The sequence below is a fragment of the Conger conger genome, chromosome 3 (assembly GCF_963514075.1).
Source record: "Conger conger chromosome 3, fConCon1.1, whole genome shotgun sequence".
In the NCBI taxonomy this organism is placed as follows: Eukaryota; Metazoa; Chordata; class Actinopteri; order Anguilliformes; family Congridae; genus Conger; species Conger conger.
Window position 1 is genome coordinate 28682329 of NC_083762.1, and position 25860 is coordinate 28708188.

Sequence of the window (25860 nt, forward strand, 5' to 3'; positions counted from 1 at the left end):
GGGGGTGTGGATGGGGCATGAGACTCACCAGGAAGTCGTCCATGGGGAACTGCAGCATGTCCCTGAGGACATCGCTGATGATCTGGGTCTTCCTCTGCACCAGCACATTCTCATAGTCCAGTGGCTCGATTACCTTCGGCTTCACCTGAACACAGCAGAGGGGAACATACAGTCATAACCTACACAGACCACTTAACACAGCATGTAATGGAACAGCCACAGCCTGCATAGACCACTTAACACAGCACACAACGACAAGTCACAGCCTAGACAGACCACTTAACACAGCACACAACGACACACAGGCACAGCCTAGACAGACCACTGAACACAGCACACAACGACACACAGGCACAGCCTAGACAGACCACTGAACACAGCACATAATGACACACAGGCACAGCCTGTACAGACCACTGAACACAGCACATAGTGACATACAGGCACAGCCTGCACAGACCACTGAACACAGCACATAACGACACACAGGTACAGCCTGCACAGACCATTGAACACAGCACATAACGACACACAGTCATACTCCACACGGACACAGTTGGTAGCTTAATCTTTGAGAAAGACTATTCTTATATTCTTTGCACCAGCAAAGAAGAATGTGGAGGACCAACAGGAAATGCGACCGGGAGATTTTATATTTAAATAAAATAAAAAAAGAATTTCTCATTGTGATGCGTAATAGATTTATCGCTGAACGATAGAAGAGTATTTGACAATCAAATTTTTGACAAAAATGGAATCTGAAGTATTCTGTAAAACTCCGATGGTCACGTGGAATCACAGTTTAAGTAATTAAACATTTATTGAGACATTTATTTTGTGACAACACTGCAGTGTTACTATAATCTGTATATTGTGGCACGGTGTGCTTGTTTGGGATTAAATCTTTTAAGGGTCTCTGCAGTCAACACCATCACTTAATTTCCATTATTAATATCACAAGAGATTAATACAAATAACCATGTATACAAAAGGTAGCTTTACATTTAAGAAGATTCCATTTCTAAAAAAAAATGCCAGCTGATACAAACTAGTACTGGAAGGCAAATCACTGTTTGGACATGAGAATACACCATGACTAATGTTTTAAGCATTCCTCTTAGACCCCCTAGTCTGAGTTGCTACACTGGCAAAATATCAAGTCCAAACCTCATAGTTGTACCTTATCTTGCAATGAGCTATTTTGCAAAAAGGGTGATTTGTGGTGTACTGGCATTATGTTACAATGCTTCCAAATGAAAATCATTATACACTGCGAACTCTGAGGATTTAAAAACCCCTCTTCAAACCGCAAATAAGAAAGAATGATGACATATGTGGAATTACAGCAACCAATTGCAGGAAAAGTTTCACAATGAGAAGGGGAAGCCGCTTTGTATGGAAAGACCCTGATCACCACCGGAGCAAGGGAAACAAGCCGTTCAGTTTCAGGTCCCTCTGGAACGCCGCGTCCAGAATGAGAGCCACAAACACACTTCAACAACGCACCACATTTACGGTACAGTTATTACAACACAAGGTAATTTCTACCCATAAGGATAACTCTAAAGAGGTCAGTGGTCAGGACTTAGTGAAAACACTGTAGCAGAACCACAAAAACATAGCACAGAAAGTGCAGATCTCAGTGCAAAAGAGGTTCTATATCACACTCTCGGTGGTGCAGAGCAGACCTGGGTCAAATATGTAATTGTTTTGGATTCAAATACATTTCTGTGCTTGACTGATCTTGCCTGGTGCAATTGCGCCAACCAAGAGGACCAGAAGGTGGTGCTTTAACTTTGAGAGTATTTCATAGGTTCCAATGCACCAGACAAGCTCAGTAAAGTGTAGAAAAGTATTTGAATCCAAAACAATTACGTATTTGACCCAGGTTTGGCATGGCGTCACCCATCGGCCCCATGATGGTCCTGCAGAAGGAGGGCTTGCTTCAGATTTGTGAGGGTAGCTTTCTGCAGGTGGTCTGAGTGTGCTCTGAGGGCCTGAGTTACAGCTTTAATCAACGGGATGCCAGAGAAACAGGGTATGGGGCTCAGGCAGAGCAGTACCAGTCACGGACGCCTGAGCACACATGCCCCATCTGTTAACCACACCATGCAAACTTCCAGCAGGCTGCTACTGTTGCCCACTGAGAATACACAGGATTGCGTACAATTACTTCACTTTATGACATCACGCACACGTCACTACTGAGTCATCGAGGAGCCGCGTACCAGGCTACACCAGGTTTCACCCTCCTCCTAAATACAAACCAGAGCACACACGGAATCCACAAGATTCTTCCCACCCAATGAGTACGCAGGCTGTAAATTTGCCTAATTTCCACTCACTATCAATTTTACTCACTCACCCCACAACCTACAAGTGCCTCCCACAATCTGTGAGGAAAGAGGGTGGATACTCAGGCAAGATGACAGGTGATGAGTAACTTCAGAACAGCACAGCCAGGACAATGGAGCTCATTCAGAGCACTGGTGGTCACACTTGTGTACAGTAACATCCCATGCCTGCTGTACTGTACAGTGAAGAGTCTCCACTACATTGCTGTACAGATACACAAGAGAACGTGTGGCTGCATTCATGCTGTACACAAACACGGGAGACTTCAACCCAACCCGATTTACCCAACCACTTCAAACTCTTAAAAAACATAAATCTGGAGCTATCTGCACTCAGTGAAATGCAGTAGTCCTCTAGGAGCTGCTTTCAACTGCCTTCAGTCACAACTATTCGCCATCTGTTCTCTGGAAGACACTCTTTAAGATCAGTGTATCCCATTTAATAAACATATGTATGTATAAAGGCTACGTATTTTATGGAAAACTGGGTAATAAACTGGGAAATGGTGGTGCAGCCTGAAATGTTCTAATCTCGCTGGATAATTTGTTGATGAGTGATGGGGTGCCCCAGGTCCCCACAGAAGAGGAAGTTTACCAGGGTTGTTTTCTCCCTCTCATTGCCCTCCAGCAGCCAAACAGGCAGAACAGCACTCAACTTCAAGGACAGTACATTGCCTAGTTACAGTTACAACAAACCAGGTGAAAAGGTGGTGGGTGGCTTGGCTAGCAACGGGGGAAGCTGGTTATAGTTTTCTGCTTCCGGGATTGCGATAGACATCAAAGGAGTCTTTTTTTTAAACTAGAATGCAATACGCCACTCTGAAATATGATAGGAAGCTTAAGTTACAGAATGAAGTTTTAAAGCTAGGCTTGTTTGTTTGTTGTGTAAGAATAGACATGTTCCGCGTTAATATGTTAAAGGGGGAAGCTGGCACCACATTTTATTATTCTCAGTTCTGTGAAAGAGTTATTTTAAAACCGTTACGTATTTGCACTAACATACAACTGCATTGAAACCTTAGCTTTCTATGTTTGAACATATTGCAGGCTACATACAACAAGAGCTGGGTCAGAACTGGGTTTTAGGCACAGATGGTTTGGGAATTGCCGAGAGACTCAGTACATACTCCTATGGGACCGGGAGTAGACACAGGGACAATCTACAGCAAAGTGCCCTGTTTGAACTGAAGCTTTATAACCAATACAGATAAATGGAGTGTAAATGTTTGAGTGAAAGCCAGCTCCCTGAATAACCCTTCCCGACTTCAGCCATGTGTGTGTCTATAATATGCCCCAGAGAGAAAGGGAGAGCCAGAGTGAGAGAAAGGCGTGAGGTGAGTCAGGCTTTAGGGAAGAGTTACAGTACCCACATCCCCTCCACATCTGGGGCTGATAACTCCAGCTTGATCTAGGAGGAACTGCCTTGGACACTGCTGCATTTGTCTGCGCTGAGTGGACGTGCTATCAAACGCAGTCCTTCTCAGCGGAGGCTGGAGAGTCAAGCTGTTCTTCCTCTTTAAGATTCAGAAGGGATCTTCTGACACAGACCAGTGTTCCATCCTCAGGAGAGTTACCAGCCTGGCTCACCAGACCGCAATATATTATACCATCATCCAGACGAGACGGCTGCACGCATGCACACATACACACATGCGCTCTCTCACACGCACATATACACACACAGAGCATACACAGGCCCACACACGTGCATGCATGCGAGGAGTCAACAACAATTAAGCCTCACTTACAGAAACACCTGTATCCAAAATGACTGGGAGGAATAAAAACAGGCACGTTTTCTCCAAACAGGCAGACAGGACAAATGAGTCAGTTAAATAGTTCTGAAAGATAGCAAATGCTCAGTGATCTTACTCATATTCTCACTCCAGTTACCAACATTCTGTGCCCTCTGCAGAATTACAAACCATGGAGCCTGGTGTGAGTACAGCCCCATTCTGAAACACTAGCAGCCAGTGGTGGAGCAGAACATGTCCTCCCAAAACCCTTATCAACTGCTTTCCATTATGTACTGATAGCAGTATGCCGTCCCTGATGCAATCCTGCATATTCAGGCTGGATGAAGTTTAGGGAGCAGGCAGTATGAGTCAGATACTCTCTTCAGGAGTTTCTCTGGAGTGCTTCCAGCATGATCGCCATCACACGAGTCATCAGCAAACACCTTCCTTCTTGTCATCTGGCAGTAGCCATTACACCAAAGCAGCATGTCAATCAACTTTGAGTTTCCATACATTGGACAAACAGCTCATGAATGGTTGAGAATAGTCATGCATGTGGCCTCAAAACATGCATGTGGCCTCAAAAGATAAAACCACATGATCAACAGAGGTACTAAGGCATACGTTCTCAACCCTAACCCTGATGGGCCACAGTGTCTGCTGGTTTACGCAGCACATATTTGATAAATTAAGCCTGTGGATTACACAGTTCACTCAACATAACTGCCTACTTAAGGCGGGAATTAGTTGCTGATTTTAAGGTCAAAACACAAGCCAGCAGAGACTAGGGCCCAGTAGGAACAAAAAATTGAGTGGACTCTTTAGCCAGTTAACAACTTTAATCACTTATGCTTGTTAGGCCGCCATCAAGTCCTGTCATGTGGCATTGGAAAGGCATATATAATATACCACAGAATGGAGCTGAAGTGAAATGTTCCCTACATAATCCAGTTCTCATACCTGCACCTGCACTATGTCGGGGAAATACACTCTGGTCCTTGAGTGCTGGTGTTTACACTTAGCCTGGGTCAAATACATAATTGTTTTTGATTCAAATACTTTTCTGTGCTCGATTGATCTTGCCTGGTCCAGTTTAGACAACCAAGAGAACCAGAAGGCAGGTTTGGCACTTTCTGAAAGTATTTCATAGGTTCCAATATACCAGACAAGCTCAGCAAAGCATAGACAAATATTTGAATCCAAACAATTTGACTCAGGTCTGGTTTACACTGAGTTTTGTTCCAACCAATTACCCTGATTTTGTTTTCTAAACATCTGTACATAGTACAACACTGGTTCACTCTGTGTCAGACTACAGTAAAGCATTTTCACAAGGATACATGAGCTGCCTTCAGCTGTAGCCTTGGATTTAAAATGTCATACTAAGTAAACTACTAAGATAATTAAATAAACAATAACAGTAGGAGGCATGAAATGCTTAAATTGATCAGATTTTGTTGTGTTCCCAGCACTAAGCCCAGAGCAGTCTTGCAAACCATCATCCAGACTCAAACCAGACCGTACTAGTTAATCCAAATTATAAATTGTTATACGCTTTTATTATTCCCCACTCTCCCCTTTGTAGCTATAGTGCTTTAGTTATTTATTTTCTTGATTCCTCTAAGCATACCACGTCACAGCTGAGCTGTAAACTGCCAGAGCCCAAGCTCATCCCCTATAACCCACCCTTTCATCCTCCGTATGCTTGCTGATGTCTTCCATATGCGAATGTCAGCAAGCAGACCAAGCAAACTACAGCGTAAGTGCCAGGATTAATGCTCCGTCCACTGACTGCAGACTGACCTTCTCCACCTGCACATTGCACTTGTCTCCTGTGCCACAGTGTTGTTTAGGTGGAACAATGCCTCCTGAGATCATTTGTAAGCTATTGGCTCTGGAGATAATGACTAAAACCACTGTAATCTAAGGGCTTGCCTACTAAAATAACAGTTTGGATATTGGAGCCCCGGCACACGTCAGAGAGAATTAAATGTCGCCATTCCTCCGAACCTTACCTCTACCTAAGGGTCTAAATGAGGTAACGCTCCTTCCTCAGACTGGGGTCCCACCAAGCAGGGCAGAACTTTATTAGATAAAGGCAAACACCAGCTTTAGACTTCCAGGACCTTCAGCCTTCAGAAACTCTACAATAACATCAACCAGAAGTGCCAACACAAATATGTCTAATGAACACATCCTGCCACTAATTATCTGATTGTTATTTTCAGGTAATGTGCAATCAGTTGAATACATGCATCACAGCATATCTGAAGGAAAACACTTCCACTACTGGACACAGAATTTATTTACCCCAGGAATGTCTCTCCAACCAACTGACAGATCTCGCTGTGGTTCCTCAATCCCAGTCCTGGTAAATGAGTGTAAATTGTGCAAAATCTACTCTTATCTGATTACTCAATTCCATTAATAGTCAGTCACTCACCATTAAGAGTGCCTTTCAGCGGAAATAGACTGTTCTAGAAGTTGCAGTTATGAATTGTTTTTACTTTATCATGCTTGCATTTATTTTATGTTGTGGAGCATTTTGAGCTTCAACCGGATTAAAGTATGAAACTAAGCATAATATGAATGAATGTGTAATATTATTTTATGCTTGTATTGATATTAACTCTCAAGAATATAGCACAATGGCCAGTTATTCTTCCCTTGCCCACATGTAGCACTGGCAAAGCTCTTGGTTCCTCTCCTCCAATACAAACAAAGCGCTTTTGAAACTGGAACCTGTTCTACTGTGATGAATAACTATGGTCAAATAAAAGACAGGCATTTTTTATGTGAAACCGATACAGATGACTGAGTTAAGAAAAATGAGGCCAAACTTCAGACACCTGATTTGCAGTCCTCGCCCAAAACATTTCCTCATGAAAAATCCCCAGAAGAAGTTAAGTGTCGTTTATATCAGAGTTTCAATCTATGGTCACATGAGAGTCAAGCCACACCAGCAACATTTTTACTTCCTCCTGAATAACTCCCAATAACTCTTCGGCTAACAGTGATAAATGACATTGATCACAATAGAAAAACTACATATATTAACTAGTGAAAGAAAAAAAATAAGTTTGCCTTCCTAGGTGCAAGCACCAGGCAAGTTTAAACTCCAATACAGCACCGGTACCAGGCGAGTATTAACTCCAGCACAGCATCCAGTACTAGGCAAGTATTAACTCTAACACAGCATCCAGTGCCAGGCAAGTATGAACTTCAGCCCAGCACCAGGTGGGTGACTTACCGCCACCTGAGGCACAGCGTCCACCTCTGGCTCAGCTGAGGCCAGGCTCCTGTACTGCTGGGGGGACTCGATCACCAGCTCCTTCTTGGGAGCTTTGCAGGCCCTTCCTTGCATTGTCACAGAGAGACAAAGAGAGTTCCTTCACAATATCCCAGAGATCCGAGAGCTGTGGCCGACCCCAGCAGCCAGCATGTCCGGTGGAGCAGATCCCCGCTCCTGATCCAGGCGTCTAAAAAACCTGAGCGCTCTCCTCTTTCCCTCACTGCTGCCGGCCTCTCAATCTCAGCAGCCCAGCCTCGCTCGGCCGCTAGGGAGGGCTTAGCCCCTCCCACACTAGAGCGGGGCTGTTTCAGGGGAGTCACAGAGCACGCTCACACGCTGCCTCCAAAACCCCTCCCACGGCACCGCTGCCCCGGCAGTCACCCGACTCCTCAGCGTCCACCTGCGAGATAAAGCCGGGAGCATCCGGGCAGTGAGGGAAGACAAAGGAGGCGCATTCCTGGGCTCCCAGAGGAGACGTCCACAGAGCTGCCCTGCCTGACAGACGACTACAGAGAGAAGGCTACACCGGGCACAGTCTTCACAGAACAGGCACGAGAGCAGCCGCGCACGTTTGAGGGGGGTTCCTGGCCAAGGGGCTCGTGCTGTGCCCTGCCGAAAACGCAGAGGAAGGAAGCTCAGTGGGACAGGCAGGCTTCGCGCCCTGCAGCCGAGCCGAGCGCTCACTCGCTCAAAGGGGCGACCGTATCGGGTGGGTGTGGAGAGTCTACACCACCCGACAGCTGCAAAAGTGAGAGAGAAACCCAACACCGCCTCCATACCCGCTACACAGCCCCAGACCGCAGCAGAACTGAGTTTACACTGACACCTCAAAATAAGCAGCTAGTTCTCTGGAAGGAAACTCAAAAGTTAAAGAGTTTTGGGAAACAACAGAACTGGGTAAAAATAAAGGATATCTTACACGTAAAAAAAGACCAAACTTTTTTTAAGACAACCATTGTACAAATAAATGTGTGGAGAAACCTCCTTTTTATTTGGGGTGCCTGGTTGAGCACCCAGAAGTAAGAGAAATGCACCTGCCTCTCATCACTTCCCAAATTCCCAAATTTAAAGTACATTTCCCCTGAGGGTTTGACAAGAAGTTGGGGTGAAAAGAATTTGTTGAGTGCCCATGGCAAAGATGCAAGTCACATACAGGAAATGCTCATAGGGGTGTGAGACAGCCACAAAACAAAACAAAATTACAACACAAAGCATTTCAATATGGACGAAGCAGGAGTCACCAGCTAAGTCCCAGACCTACAGACACAATCAACAGTGAATGTATTCAGGCCAAAAAGACCCTGCAGCTGCCAAGACCAGCTCTGTCAGTAGTAAGCCTTTGAGAGACATCTTTACAACTTCTGTCTGGCTTAAAGGGCTTATTAATAGTCTGTATGGTTTTCTGACACTGCTGTATGGGGAAACGGAAGACCTGGTAAATATGTGTCATTCCTCCACCTCACCCACACAGAAGGGGGTAGGTGCACATGGGAAACCTCATCATGGGTAGCCAAACCAACAACCCACTCCCTTCCCTACTTTCAACCCAAATAGAGACCTCTCGCTTACACAGAGGAAATTTATTTTTAAAATGTGCAGCCAGTTTGTTTAAGACACAGACTGAATGTGAATGCAATGTTTAAAATGTGCAGCCAGTTTGTTTAAGACACAGACTGAATGTGCAGCCAGTTTGTTTAAGACACTGACTGAATGTAAATGCCAATTTGTTTAAGACACTGACTGAATGTGAATGCCAGTTTGTTTAAGACACAGACTGAATGTGAATGCCAGTTTGTTTAAGACACAGACTGAATGTGCAGCCAGTTTGTTTAAGACACAGACTGAATGTGAATGCCAGTTTGTTTAAGACACAGACTGAATGTGAATGCCAGTTTGTTTAAGACACAGACTGAATGTGCAGCCAGTTTGTTTAAGACACAGACTGAATGTGCAGCCAGTTTGTTTAAGACACAGACTGAATGTGAATGCCAGTTTGTTTAAGACAGAGACTGAATGTGAATGCCAGTTTGTTTAAAACACAGACTGAATGTGAATGCCAGTTTGTTTAAAACACAGACTGAATGTGAATGCCAGTTTGTTTAAAACACAGACTGAATGTGAATGCCAGTTTGTTTAAAACACAGACTGAATGTGCAGCCAGTTTGTTTAAAACACGGACTGAATGTGAATGCCAGTTTGTTTAAAACACAGACTGAATGTGAATGCCAGTTTGTTTAAAACACAGACTGAATGTGCAGCCAGCTAGTTTAAAACACAGACTAAATGCAAATGCCAGTTTGTTTAAGACACAGACTGAATGTGCAGCCAGTTTGTTTAAGACACAGACTGAATGTGCAGCCAGTTTGTTTAAGACACAGACTGAATGTGAATGCAATGATTTTTCCATTGGAAAAGTGATGTGTCACGATAAAAGCTTTTTACTTTTGGTCCTGAAAGAAACTTTAGCAGTGTAAAGTGTAAACTCTAACCCTAACCTAATCTTCAACAATTATAGGCAGCCTAAAAACGAGTTGTGATAAAATCCATCTGTTGTGATAGAACGGGAAAGTGAAACATACTGAACAACAAAACAATGTACAAATGGGAAGATACATCATAACCAGACAAGGTCACTGCAAAAGTAGCGCAAAAAGCTCATGTGTTGCTGTGGGTTGGGGATCTTCTGTTGCAGGCCGTCACCAGGCCAGGACAGGAGGGATTAAGTGTGGCTCCTCTCTCAGTGAGAACACTGTTGTATCTGCCAGAGGGGCATTCCATCCTGATGTGTCCCACTACATCCACCTCCGAGGTGGGAAAGTCCGAGCTTTGGGCTTGGGGGGTGGGGTGTGGTGGGGTGGGGGGGAGCGGTTAGGGGAATGGGAGTTGCATTTTCATGGCTGTGACAGTATTGCACACAAGGAGAAGTGTCTCTGTTGCTGAAACAGCTGTTCTTTACCACTACCACATGCCCCCAACAGAACTAGAGACACCCACATGTGCGTGCACTCACACACACATGAACACACACACAGACACAAAGGCCAGCACATACACATGCACACATGTGCATGCACACAGACATACACACACCCAAATTCAAACAAAGGGGAGCACACACATACAAAACCATGATTTGTTCCCCTCTCTCCCCCTCACAAACACGTACACATACAGTACGTACAGTCCTTATCCATGTCAGCCCTCAGTCACTGAAGCAGATCTTATGTTCTGCTGCATAAAGCATGCACAGTGACATGCTCTCTAAAAGTAAGAGTTGTTATTCTAAGGATATTTCATCTTCCTTAAACTAAACAATATGGCCTACTTTGAGTCCTGACCATTTCTTCATGTCTTGGTCATGATTATAAATATACTGTTTGGAAACTAGACCTGGGTTCAAATAGTATTGTGTTGGATTCAAATAGCTATCTGCATTTGACTAAGCTTGCCTGGTGTATTGGAACAAATAAAATGATCCCAAAAGAGTAAACCCCACCGATCTGCTCTTCCTTGCAGGCTCAAATGCATTAGGCAAGACCAATACAGCACAGAAAAGTATTTGAATCCAAAACAAATACTATTTGAACCCAGGTCTGTCAGACAAATGTTATATTATGTGCTGTGTGAATGAAATCTATAAATTAGATCTTTTAAATAACCTCATTTGAATTTCTTAAACTCTAAACGCTGTTCGATGTAAATTATCTTTGATATTCTACATGCGCAGAAATGCATATACATATTTACTATCACACTTAGCTTTTGCATGCTTAGCTTAGCTTTCCCCAGATGTCCTGACTCTTCTCTGCCCTCATCCATAATGGAGGAATGACCTCCCCCAATCAGGCTGTTTTCCCCAAACGTCTATAAAACTCACCTTTTCAGACTAAACATTAATGTTTGTATAAAAACGAACCCGTTTCACCTTTTATTTCACAGGTCTTGAGGAATGCGCCTTCAGACGGCATGTTGACCCTGCCTAATGCTTAAAGTCGCGGCATAATGTGGTAAATATTATTTTAACAATCGAAAAACAGTTACGAACGCATATTAAAAGAAAAGACAAACTGAACAAAGCACAGAACTTTGGGTGCCATTTAATTTAAGCCACTTAATTCATTCTGCAGATAGATTACAAATAGACAAAAAAAGGTGCTTCCATACCTGAAACCATATACATTGAAGGATTAATGGTGTCTCAGTCACTGATAAATAGCTGAATTCAAGTTAATCAAGAGTCGGCAATCAATTCATAACAAAGGCCCATTAACAACATGCAATTCATTCTCAGCTATTTTGAAGATGAATCTGGAGGCTATGAGACCTTATGTGATTAAGTGCAGGAAGCTGGGCACAGCAGACTTCCTGTTTAAAGCAATCTCCTTTAGTGAGAGGCATCGTGGAAATGGGTTCTCCACTCTGCAGCTCTGGCTGGAATTCCCATATGATAAGTAACTTATGAATACAAAAATTCTGGGGGCCAGTTTCCCATATATGGCTTAAGGCTAGTCCAGACTAAAATAAAAATTCAATGAACAAATTTAGTCTAGGACTTGGCCGTATCCGGAAACCAGCCACTTACAGTATTTTCGAGGCTACAGAGGTAGCAGCAACCCTTGCTGCCCTTGTTGCTTCAAATTTCTGTTTCTCAGTATTACTCCCATATCAGTTACTGATGCATTATAGAAAAAAAGCCCTTGTTGTTCCTCTCTGTCAAAACCAAAAAAGTACTATACAATAACTGAGTATCATTTTTCAGGCAGTAAATGGTCACCAATAGACAGGAGCTGACAAGGGGACCATGAGAGTCAGCAGGGCATAATCTATGTGTTTATCCTAGTCTGCTGTGTCTCGATGACCTACACGGCAAAAAACAAAAAATAAGTCAATCTCAACAAGTATTTTAGTCAGTTGTTGAGACCTAAAATCATATTTAATTTCCTTTTTTGCTAAATAATACAACAATTTTGTCAATGCGGTAAGGCAGTTTGACTCATTTAAAGATTTGAAAGTGGGGCAAGAACATGTCACTTGTCAAATAAACAAGCTTATATTTTCAACTAGAGAGATCTTAAAATACTTTTTTAAATATTTTTTGCAGTGCAGCAGTAGAGTAGAGAGACAAACATTTGCCAATAAATAGCACTACCTGTCACACTGATAAGTAGGGCATTACTCTAAGTAATAAGCAAGAGGCAAAGGGACACAGATCAGTTTCCAATAAGGGCCTAATACCGAGGGCATAAGATGTGCAGAGCACATCACAATCAACATTACAGTCCCATTAAGGCAAGCTGCCTGCACTGTTCCATTTCTAGGACCCTGTATTCATTACTATCTGTGGCTACATCCCTGGATCCCATTCCTGAAGAAAGGTCTGTTCCTACTTCAGGCATGTGAAAATACCTATGCAACAGATCTGGATACAACAAAGGCAGTTACCTTGCAGTAATGAACAATTTTGACAAGACATTGCAAAGCCTTATTCTGGCACAGTAACTGCCATATGTTTTTCTCTGCCATTCAAATTATTAAAATGGCTGGAATGTCAAAGCCTCAGCTGCTGTATTTTTTTAGTCCATTTAAATTGGATCAGAAGTCTAAGGAGAGCACTATATTAACGAGGACAATCTCTTTCCCAAGTCTCCTGGGAGTTATGTCAAAATGGATTCAGGTTACTTTAAAAACCCAATTATGTATATCTGTAATCAAACACTGAATGTAAACACACACACACACACACACACACATCCACATAAACACACACACACACACACACACACACACACACACAGACGCACACCCACATCCACATCCACATAAACACAAACACACACACACACACACACACAAGCAGGGGTACTGTAGTTTACAATCTACAGTGTTGGGAGAGTCGACAGCCCTGACTCTCCATAGCTTCTATAATGCATAATTTGCTTATCATGCTTAAACGTACTGGAGAAGAAAGCAGATCCAAAATGGCTCTTGAAATGTGCAGAAGGTTGAGCAGTTGTGCTAGAGAGTTATAATGTGTCTGTTGTATACCCAGAGTGAAGTCAGTGCCCTGCTCCCAGAATGCACACACGCTGGGCCCGCTGTGTGAGCCTCTGGCCAATCACTCTCGTTCTACAATACGAGGTCCGGTCCCACAGAGCCCCTGCCAGGACGTGGTTTCGGGAGCGTGCGTGAGTCGGAGCTGCCCCGCGCTGAGGGCGACGGGAATTGCGTAACGCAGGCTTGATGTAATAGTCAGGAGTCTTTGTTTTCCCAAGACCCTGGAGTTGAGAGGGTGTAGCCTGGAATGCAACAAAAACACATGTCCCGTCTTCACCCCGCCCTTCCAGGAATGTGAGCTCAGCGGTCAGCCTGCTCTCGGCCAGGACCCCGGGGAGATCAGCCAGGCCAGGTGAGACCACGGGGCAGGAGAGAGCAGCCAGGAAATATAGGGGAGAGAAACACTGGCACGCAACGCACTCCTCTCTGTGTCACAGCAGTGAAAGCAGAGCCCCCAGTGAAGACCTGTCACTCAAAGTCACGTGACCACACAGTGGACCATGGGCCATGCAGAAACAAAGACGACAGTTAGAACTTTGAGGTGGAATCTCTGGTATTCCTGGAAAGGTGTGCGTTGCATTCCATCCGCTAATGTTTCCGTGCAGATTCTCTGCCCTGAGGCAGGAAACAGTCAAACAAGCACAAAAATCATCAAAGAATAGTCGTCGCTAAGGATGTTTTACTCCAGTAAAGAGTGGTACGGTACTCAATCACTGTGACGTGCGTCACAATCTAAAACATGTTCCAGCCGACAAACACATTTGTTTTTGCTTTCATTCCCCTGAGGAAAATTTGGAAAACTATATGAACTCTTACTTTTGCTTTGTGCGATGCTATTCAAACAGCACCTGGCCTGCAATATACATCCTTCAGCTATTTTGTGAGTGGTATTTTACCTTTACATCTCTCTCTTCATTAAGTATTATGACCATCCTTGTAAATCTTTAAAAAAGATCTGCAGCGGAAAGGGCAGCAGGGTCATGCAGCTGATATCCACAGGGGAGCTTCACAGCTCAAGATAATGGTCTTCTGTCCCAATCAGAGTGCTAGAGGACACGGAAAGAACTTCAATGTTATCAGCAGGTCAGGAGCTCGCTCACTCCTGATGATGGAGTTTCAGCACATATGAAAGCCCAACTACGGAAACAATCACAAGGGGCGGGGGGGGGGGGGGGGGGGAAATGCACAGCTCAACTGCTCTGTTTTTCTGCTGGCCAGTTTGTGAAAGTGCCTTGTTTTTTCCCCTCGCTAACGGAAAAGGCCATTGTTTCTCTGGTGGAAGCTCTGGAGAAAGTACAGCCTACGTTTGAAGAAGTTATAGGTGAAGGCTGTCATTAACAATGACACAGTGAGAGAGAAAGGAGAGAATAAAAAGAATAGAGTAGAGGGAATGAGTAAGGTATAGATAGGGACATAAAGCAAGGGAAACAAATACATGGAAATAATTAGAGGGATGGGAAATGAGGGGTAACACACGAGAGGAAGAGTGAATCTGGGTGAGCTTTTGGGCTTTGACGGAAAAATGTTGCCAATTGTCCAAATAAATGATGTCATGTTTATGTCTATCGCAGACCTTTACTAGCAAATTTGAGAAACAGTAAGAACCAGTGACTTCTTTATTGCCAGTACACAGACTTGCAAGAGACTTTCGATGCTTGAGATCTACTGACTTGGCGCCATTGCTAAGTTCTGTAGTTTTTCGTCAGGCAAAGACTTACTCTTCATCACACAAACAAAAGCAAATTTCATAAATTTTTTTTATTAGGAGCATATGGATGACTCATGCATGGGAGTTCCAGGAATTCTGGAAGAAAAAGACAAAAAGACTATGAGGTCATTCTTCTTAAAGCTGCAGTGGTCCACATGTTGTACGATTATTTTGTTTATTCAGTGGAATAAACCCATGGCGGATCCATGGAAAGAGTATACGATAGTAGAATCCATTCTTTGACACCTGGCTCTCATGAAAAAGGAAGGTACAGTATAAATCACTGAGCATGCATGATCCCTTCTCATATGGGGAAAAGTGAACATACTGTGAGATCCCAGGTCAAAAAACAGGTAGCAAAAGGTTTTAAGTGCAAAAACTGAGGTTAATTTATTTTCACAAAAACAGTGAAGGGCAAGGGGCGATGAGAAAGAACAAAAAAACACAGCCGTTTCAAAGCTTCTGGCTGGTGGGTTCCCAGTCTCTAAACTTCCCTTGACTTAGGGGCGCAGCACTACTCCAGGCCAGTGGCAACTAAATGAAAAATAACAAAAAGTTAGCACAGACACGGAATTCACCATAACGCACCCCTCGCAGCTCTGGAGAATCCCTGTGTTTTAAATCTCTTGGCCTCATCACTCAACGCAGCCCATCTGTGCTTGAGGGGGTGTGGCCAGGAGCAGTTCACCATCACCAGGTGTGCCTTGTTGGGTCCTGATGAGCTTCAATTATTCAATTATTGTCCTCTAAACTGGTACTCCGTTTCCCTTCAGGGTCCTAAAGCCCTCCAGCAACTCAGTAGGGAAATACCTTCCCTCAATCACCTGACCCAGAGGTATTCTCCAGCGGCAGGCCCTTGATGAGGGCCAGGTTGGCCCAGTGGTACCCTGAGGGCACCTCGGGGTGCCACAATACATTCGCTTTCTTCTGCACAGGGCCAATAGCATTTGCTATGTCAACACCTCTCTCCAACGCAACTTAAAGAAAATGATTTTTCAGAGCCATTTGAATAACTTGCATCTCTTCTGTAGTGGGCTTTTGAATTTTGAAGACTGCTATGTTAATGGTGCAAACACTCAGGAGAGAGAATATACCAACTGAAATATATAATCACCATATTTTTGTATGCAGACATTATTCTCGAAATGAATACATCTCAGCAAGAAGAAAACATTTTATTGTGCAAAATAATAAACATAACATAGCTATCTATTGCCCAATAATAAATCACTCAAGGGAATTATTCATCCGCTAGGCCCTCAAGCCCAAAGATCCATCTTGTTCACCAGAGTCCAAAGTCAGGTCAGCCTTTGTTTGCCAAGGACATCTTTGTGCGGCGACTTCCTTGTGGGATATCCAAGTTCCCCTTCTGGATCGATGACCCCCTTGAGGAGCACCAGACGTGAATGCGCTGGAGAACAAAAGGGGCGTGCTGGTGTTGTGGGATCGGGTACAAAAACAGAGCGATGGCCTTTGCAAACAAAGCCGTCCCTAATGAAAAACACAGCCGATCTAATTAAGTATGGACATTAACGGCCGGGACCTGTTCCTGGACCGCTGTAGACATTGCAAAACGAGGGCAAATCCAGCCACATTCATCATTTGAGCTAAGCCACTGCCTTAAGTGAAAAAACACAAGCTCTACAGTTAAAAGGGATAAAAAAGAACAGTGATCTTTAATAAATGCAGAAAATGGTAATGGGGAATATTCATTCACAATATTAAACTGCTTTATTGCTGTTCCCTAAGAGGTCAATAAACTGCCTGACAGGTGAATATAGGTGTGTTACTCTCTGTCTTAGAGTTCTTTTGCAGTAAAAACGGAATATACTGTGCACACATTAGGGGTAATAGGTATATTGAGCTCAAAGGAGAAAAGTTTTGTTGGAGCCCAGCCACATCTGTGACATAAAAGTAGGTTAAAAAATCTACTTATATGTAAGGAAGTCAACACTCTATCTGCCACTCTTTTTGACTGATGGGTAAATAGCCTATTATGTAGCCTATTCAAACTGATTACCCTGCTCATTTCAAGCAACTTGTGGCCAATTTGTGACAGTTTGGACAGTGTATTTTTGTCTTTAGATTAGCTAAGCTAGAATAGTTTTTTTCTTTTCCATGGTCCATTTCAGTGCCATTTTCTTTATCGTTCTTTAGCTCTATATTTGGCACTTTAGTAATTTGTTAGCTAACACCTACCTGCTTATGCCGTGTAACTGGTTCTATCAGCCCTCCATCCCCCTCTCCACTCTATGCTCTACCCTCGAGTCCCACAGGGAGACATGCCAAAAGCTGTGTGTTGCTAAACACTTTAAAGGAATTCTCCATTATTCTTTCCCAGACATCTACTGACTGAAAGAAAATGCTGCATAGTTGGACTCCCAAATTCAGACCTCGGCTCTCCAGTTTCTGTCCACGGGTAGCAGTTTTTGCCGAAAGTTTCAACTGAATAAAAATGTATTCATTATAGAATGAACAGATGTTGAAAATGAAAAATGCACAGGCGGACAAAACAAATAATTCAATTTAGACTGCGTCAGACTGAACTCGTCGAATGAACTCATCTTATCTCATCAATGCTTTGTCTTGGTGTCACCCAAGCCAGCTCACCTTTCCACAGATGTGTTCACTGTCACTGCTCTGGAACAACAAACACTGTCTGCCACAGGAGACGAGTTAACCAAAAACCAAATAATTTGCCAAGAAGAAGTACATTACAGCAGGAGTGAGCCAGCACCCCATGGAGAGTGTTGAACCAGGCTGACATCCAGCTCACGGCCATGTCAGTATCTAATGGTGATGAAGGATTCCCATTGACTTCAATGGAGAATCCCTTTGTAGAATGCCTTTATCCTCTCAGCATAATTTCACAAAAAGGACATGGCAATACATTCAGGAACAAACAAAAATTCACTTGGAGGCAAACTGGCTTATCCATAATCCATTATACATACAGAATGCATATCCTAATTTGACTAGATCTAAATGCCACAATAAAGTCCAGATTTTTGGACAGAGGCTGTTTTCTGTACACACACAAGACTGATGTCAAATGGGTAAAACAACTGTTCTAAGTGTTCAAAATACTCACTACTTCAGAGCACAAGGAAACTAGATAAGCACGGCTCATTAAGCCCCTGAATTTCACCAAAAAACAAGGCTGAGTGAGGTAGAACGTCAAAGAGGAACAAATTGCCAGACACACCCCATCTCTCTCTCTCTCTCTCTCTCTCTCTCTCTCTCTCTCTCTCTCTGTCCCTCTCTCTCTCTTTCTCTCTCTCTCTCTCTCTCTCTCTCACACACACACACACACACACACTTGTACTTGCTTTACCGGTGCCGCTGGGGGCCAAGGCCAGGACTCCCAGTGCACGGGGGCCGGTTGGCCCTCCTCAGGCCCGCCGGGCTTGGCCGCACTCTTACAGATGAAGCCACAGTTGCTCTGGATGACTGTGCAAAGCCCCTCGAAAAGAACAACGCTGGTGGTGCAGCCCATCCCAGCACGGTGATCTCAATCCCCAAAAACAGCAGGTGACCCAGTCCCCTCACCTCACCCGGTGACACAGGCTCTCACCATCCTGGGGCCTGCCCCCAACCCCCCTAGAGGACCAGGGCTGAACCACAAACAGAGAGCTGAACACTCTCCAGGACAGAGAGAGACAGAGAAAGAGAGAGAGGGAGAAGGATAAGGAGAGAGACAGTGTGAGAGAGAGAGAGAGAAGCAGACAACAAGGTTCCACAGGGATAACCAGGTCCAGTTTGAGTGGGAAGAGGGATGCTGAGTCTTGCTGCGTTTGGTGCTGCTTCTTCAGCTAATGGTCTACCGCTTGCTACTGCCAGCATGCGTCTGATGCTGTTGATGCCGAAACTCTGTCTCTCTCACCCTCTCCCTCTCTCCTCTGAGCTCCCCCTCCCTCCCTGTCTCCCTCATTCCTTATCTTTCTCAATGAAATCTTCTGTAAAGGCATACCAGAATTAAGAGAATGAACGTGCACGTATTCGCACACCAACATACACAATACTGTGATGCACTTGCACGACTGTCTGAACTGAACCCTGTTGGCACCAGTGAAAACTGGTGACAAGAGTCCAATGGTGTGATGCACAGTTGGCCATAGCATTTCCCATAGGGTCAGTTGCTGGCCTGCCAGTGGAAGATGGGTGCAGCTGGACAGCAGAGTAAATGGAGTGCTACGAAAGAATAAAATGGGTGGAAAGAATAAAATATAATAAGAAATTCAAAGTAAAAATAAATAAATAAATGTACACGTCTCATGTTAAATTGGTGCATGCCTTTAGTTTGGAAACACATTATGAACAACCCAGACTGGCCAGACAGCTCCAAAGATAAAGAGCAAATCGGCTAAATAACCACTTCCTTCAGTTTTAAATCAAACTCCCTCATAAGCCAAACACACCCTAAAACCTCCTTATGTAAGATCTCCTCATCTGTTAGTTTGGCTGGCTGCAGAGAACCCAAATCAAACAAATTTCACAAAACCAGACTGTTTGACAACTGAAACTAAATAATGGCTCAAGGTTAGAAAAGAAACAGTTATTTTAATTTCCTTCCAATAGCTCACTTAATGGTTTAGTTACAGTGTGTTATAGGGTGTTGGAACATGGGAATGAACGGTAAATGATCATTCCTGGACTTGCTCCTTGAAAAGGGAACATGCATATTGAAGTCTAGATCAGATGATTAACCATAGTTCCTCTAAATAAATAATCATTATGAAAAACACATTGATTATAACAGGATCACTGACCAAAATTATGCTTTGAGATTTGTTCATAATCAACTGTTCAAAATTCTGAGTACTCAGATGCTAGCCTAAATATTGATTCTTCAAGCCAGACAGAACTAATAAAAAAATCTGAGGAATAGTTATAATCCACACTACATCCAGATGAACAATTATTTAGAATACTAAATTTGGCTTGCTCGTTAAAGGCTTAAATATACATGACTTTTTACTGCTCTGGCCGTTCCCCGTTTACATAACATGCCGATGGCTTCGAAGAGATTAAGCCTTTAATACTAATACAACATAATCAAATAATGCATATTCAAAATAACAGATTTGACTTAAGGGCTCAAGGTGAAGAAGTCTGAACTGCCAAACACCTCTGACTGTTTATAAAAATGACAGAACCATTTTATGTGATAGATTTTCACCAGAGCAAAGTAACTATCATTATACATTTGGCAGCTCTTGTGTAGTTGGGAAGTATCCAGAAATAACCTATTGCACCAGATCACATGGACAAGGCAACTTTACCGTCTTCCCTGTCCTATTACAAGAAAAAGGAGTCGACAAAAAAGCAAACGTGAAACATGCACTCTCTGAGGAAGGAAACAGGACACTGTCCATCTTTGTTTATTTCTGTAGTTTTGGCGGTCATGTTTCCTGCTCTGTGTGCCAATTCTTGGGTCCACCAAGAAAGTGCAGCCGTCTGGCTGTCACTCAAAATCCTACAGGCTTGGGTCAAAGCACAAAAACAGGGGCGGCAATGGGACACCAAGGGTCCGCTAGGACATCTTCTTCGGTCTCAATGAAATAAATAGGGGCCTGTAGCATAGTGGTTAAGGTAAGGTAAGGTTAAGGTACATGACTGGGACAAGCAAGGCCGGTGCTTCTAATCCTGGTGTAGCCACAATAAGATCTGCACAGCCGTTGGGCCCTTGAGCAAGGCCCTTAACCTTGCATTGCTCCAAGGGAGGATTGTCTCCTGCTTAGTCTAATCAACTGGGTAAGAGCGTCTGCCAAATGCCAATAATATAAATGAAATGTAAATGCTTTTGGTTGTGTTTCCAAAGAGTGAAGTACATTATAGTGAGCGTGGTAGCTCTATAGTTTGTGTGGGTTGGCACTTCCATTCAAAATAGATATCCATTCAATATCTCACACATATCAAAACCAATCTCAATGCTATTTTGCAGGTCTACTACAATGGCAACAAGCTCGCCAACTACTCATTTTTGTATTGCTATGATGTGTTATGGATACCCTTAAAAATTTGCATAAATCATAAAGACTTTTTTAGCACAAAAATAACAATTTAAATACAACGGATCCTGGCACAAGACCACTCATTCTGTGGGTAATTCAGAAATATACATGCTTTTTATGACATTTTAATTAGACCTCAAAATTCTAAATTTCGAATGATGAATTGTCCATAGACTTAATGATGACGATTATTATTATTATGATGATGATGATGATGATGATTATTATTATGTGAAGTGCGTGTACTAAGGACCAGGACGATGGTGCACCCCTAATCTAGGAGCAGAAGGAGACATCACCCTGTGAATGATATTAATATTTCAGCAGCTCTTTTGTCAGGTGAGGCGCAGCTCTGTGGTTCCAGATGGGCCCTGAGGTGGGTGGTAACAGAGGGAAGGACGGGAGAGAGGAGAGGAGACTGCAGTCACACTACCTGAAAGAAAGGAACCATCACATCTCTCCGCTTCCCCTCGACCTGCTTTATTAATTCAGCTCTTTGTCCTCCCATCCCTGCCCCCTATGACCCCGTGAAATAAATCTCCTGCCTTCAGGACAGAGATTCTTTACCCTCCCACATGCCACAACTTGTCTAAAAGAGCAGGAAGCTTGTTTTATTTTAAGGTGCGAGCAAGGTGCAAGTCATATTTCTTCACTCAAAAGTGAAGTTCATAGCCAAGGCAAGGAATAGGACTTCCTGAAAAAGAACCTTGTGAGTATGTTTACAAAATCAAGTGCAACATCTGGCAGCCATAGCAGCAGTGCATGGTAAAGTTTACACTGTTAGGGCTGGGCCCTCTCTCCTCTTATCTGTTAGACTAGCAGGCAGTGCATTTCAAAGGGGGGCTTATCGGTGTGCTGAAGCATGCTGTGAGCACCGGAGACTGTGAGCAGGCAGCGTGACGCTCACTCGGAGGTCCCCATGGTGCCACCCCACCCTTATTATTACACCCTCAGTTACCCCTTGGAGGGCACTGGACTCTCCCCATAATGCACTTAGACATCCTGGTCCTGGGGATCTTGGGACAGAAACTCTGTGTACAGAAATCACCATCGATTGAGAAGACACCGTGAGAAGACTGCCCTTCATTCAGACATGAGTGCAGTTACAAAGTAAGAATTTTCTTAATCTGTTCACTGGGGAAAGAGGTTAAGACATGCCCTAAATGCAGCACTTCAAATAGCAGCATAAAGACTATACAGGAGCAGTTGTAACATCTGCCAGTGGATTAGTTCTGCCATGTAGTTTTCTAGTAGCTTTTCAAAGTAATGGCTTTATGACATTAGAAGTATCCCCAGGGAGGGCATTAGGGTAATGAATGCTAAATAAAGCCAATAGTTTGCTTTTAAGAATATTAACAGACAGCCCCAAACAGAGCTCTCTAAGTGCTACCGCTAAAGCTAATTCAAATGCTTCAAGACATGGCAGCAATACTGGATTAACTTTAGAGGCAGGGGTCTGTAGTATACTCTCCATCGTGTCAAAAGTGTGCATCTAATTCTCCAAACACATTACATAAATAACAGCACTACTGTGGGCATCACACATTCCCCAGGTCATCTGGGGAATACAATGACCTTTGACCCTTAAACTCCATCCAGTCCAGGAGTACGTATGCAGCTGTGCTGGGGTTTTTTCCTTCTGTTTCTAGAGGAACCTGTTCAACCTTCAGCAGCAAAACTTTATCAAAAACAATCATAGGCCATGATATCTGCATGTCTTGGCTGATATCTCTGCATGGATGACTTCCCATCACCTGAAGCTCAACCTTGCCAAAACTGAGCTTCTCTACATCCCTGCTAAGTCCTCTCCGTCAATCGACCTCTCACTGACTGTGGAGGACTTTGTAGTTTCCTCCTCCCGTACGGCAAAGAACCTTGGGGTGACTCTTGATAACTGCCTCTCCCTGGCTCCACAAGTATCCTCCACTGCCAGAACCTGCAGGTTCTTTCTGTTTAATATACGCCGCATCCGTCATCTCCTGACGGAGAAAGCCACCCAGCTCCTAGTCCAGGCGCTCGTCATTTCCCGCCTGGATTACTGCAACTCCCTCCTAGCCGGTCTCCCAGCGTGCGCCATCAAGCCCCTCCAGCTGGTCCAGAATGCTGCAGCCCGCTTGATCACCAGTCAGCCCAGGTCGGCTCATGTCACCCCGCTTCTCATTGGCCTCCACTGGCTTCCTATTGCCGCACGCATCCGATTCAAGGCCCTAGTGTTGGCATTTCAGGCTGCTAAGGGGACTGCCCCACATTACATACAATCCCTGATCACTCCCTACTCCCCAGCTAGACCACTCCGGTCTGCCAGCTCTGGTCGCCTTACGATTCCCTCTCTACGGGCACCTGGCGGTCGAGCTGCACGTTCACGCCTGTTTTCCGTTCTGGTTCCTCAGTGGTGGAATGACTTGCCTACCACTGTCAGGACAGTAGAATCCCTCCCCCTATTTCGACGCAGACTCAAAACACACCTGTTCAAACTCTACCTTAGTCCCCCCTCCTGATTTACCCCGCCCCCCCCTTCTGATACCCCTATCCCTGTCTAACCCCCCCCCCAAAAAAAAAAAAAAAATTTGCACTTATGATGACGACTATATGTTTAGAACAGCAGTCCAGGTGTATTTTTCTAGTTCTGGATGTGATGCTTTGACTTGTGGTAGAACCTATGCACCTGTAAGTCGCTTTGGATTAAAAGCGTCTGCCAAATGACTAAAATGTAAATGTAAAAATGTCTGGCGTCATAGTGTGTGCTGGTTAGGTCACTAGTTGCAGTGTCAAAGAATGCAGGTAAAACAACTGAATACATATTTTAAAATGTAATAAAATACATGAAAAACATATACAATAAATAGATTTAAACAGTTTATAAGAACAGAAATGGTCAATTGTACTTAGTGATGTGCAAAAGGGGACGATCATGGTCCTATGAATAGTTATGCAGAGAGAAAAGGGCAGAATTGTGCATGCACAGAGTGCAACCGTGCCCTTGGGGGAGGTGTGAACTGCTCTACGTTTAGTGTGAACTGCATGAATAATTATGATAGGCCTTTTGCAGAGACACCCAAACCAAACTTCCTGTTCCCACAGCAGTGGGCCCACAGATACCTGGGCCTGCTTCACACACGTCACGGCCCCTCCTACCACCACCAGCCTCCAGGAAACCATGCGTCAGCTTCAGAAATTTGAATGCTTTCACTTTAAGGCTGTCCAGCAGGGACCGTGCAACCATTGTGATGTCATGCCAGATGCACCTGGTTATCCAAAAATAGCAGAAGACTTTCCACATTTGTCACAGCAGGACATTCAACTGAGTGCATCCTGGGAAATAAGACTGAAAGCTCTGGAGGACTCCGTCAGTATGAGGAATGAATCACTTTAATATACCAAGGGGGAGAATGTAAAACTGATGTGTATGACGTGTGTCTGTCCCTTTGTGTCTGTGTGTGCATGTGCTTCCCAAATGGGGCATAGACAGACCAACTTACACTACTGACAGATGCTTGGCAAGTTACTACCAATTCTGGGAAAGACACCTATGTGACACTGCTCACATGATCAGACCATGATCAGAGCTACAGTCGCAGCAGGGTAAAATGCACAGTTTGAATCAACTGATTCACCTTTATAAAAAGGTCAATATGTAAAAGCTTACCATTGGAGCCATATTTGCCTGTCATATTTGCGCCTGCCTCCAGAGGGGCAGGTTTCTCGGGCGTCTAATGTGCCATGGAGCAGTCTGTTGAAAAGTGGTTGAGTCTAATTTAAGGCATGAAAGACATCTGTGGTTTAACCTGTACCCAGAGCGCGTCTTCTCAGCATCAGTGAGCGCCCATACTCGCCAAATTAATTAGAAGATTTAAAAGGCTCAGGAAGACGGGCGGTGACAGCCTGCAGAGACCACTCCCTGGGGTCACCCGGGTCCGAGAGTGTGAACCAGTCTGCGGTCACGGCTCTGCGACCTTAATTCCAGAAAAACCACGCTCATACAATTCTTTAAGAAAACATGGCCGTGCTTTGCTGGTGCTGTGGCTGCACAATTCTGCACTTATAAACACAAAACTGTCAAATGGAAAACTCTGCAAGCAGATCAAAGATATCACAGACCACTTTTGTGCGTGTAGTTTAATGTATAATTTTTATGACTCATCTTCTCCCTGGACAAAACCCTTTATGGTTTTTACTCAGACCTGGAGACCATGAACTGTTTATGTAGCTGCAGTACGATGCACATTCTCAGTGGTTGCATTTTGAGGAAGGAATACGATGATTTAGCAGTCTTCCATCTTCCTCCAACCAGGTTAAGAAGGGGATTACCTTACTGCCTTTGATTAACTTCAGAAGATAAGACCATGAGGAGCCAGACCCCCTCTGTTCCAAAACCATCTGGACTATACTTTCCCCCTCTAGGGAATTACTGCAATTCAATGCAGTGATATGACAAAAAAGATTGATTATCTTACTCAATTTACTTCTCACAGACCCTAGTGTCTGTGGGGAAAAGTGTATATTCTCAGAGTCCTTCTCAACCTTCAAATGAGCTACAGCCCCCTGTACCTCTGCAGATGAACCTCTGATCTTAGGCAAGGACTGCTCATTTTTAAATAATAATAATAGTTTATTTTTGGTATCTTCACCCACTAAATACTTAAAGATTCTAGTGCTTACATGATGTTGACTGCAGAACCTGAAGGGGATCTCGCACATTGTG

The 25860-nt window shown here is 43.9% G+C and overlaps 1 protein-coding gene across 4 annotated transcripts in view; it reads right to left on the reverse strand.

Annotated features, from left to right (window-relative positions):
- LOC133123103 (dedicator of cytokinesis protein 9-like) overlaps nucleotides 1-25860 on the reverse strand; it is a 106394-nt gene that overhangs the window by 54950 nt on the left and 25584 nt on the right. For 3 of the 4 annotated variants that reach the window (XR_009708197.1, XM_061233387.1, XM_061233386.1), the window contains exons 1-2: nucleotides 7341-7604; nucleotides 29-145 (exon numbers count right to left, since the gene is read on the reverse strand). Coding sequence is in view for 3 of the 4 variants with exons in the window: in XM_061233387.1 (XP_061089371.1) it covers nucleotides 29-145; nucleotides 7341-7454 (231 nt within the window). In the remaining variant the exon portion in view is untranslated. Of the gene's footprint in view, nucleotides 1-28; nucleotides 146-7340; nucleotides 7605-25860 lie in introns of those variants that run through there. The other variant, XM_061233388.1, reaches the window with a different exon arrangement.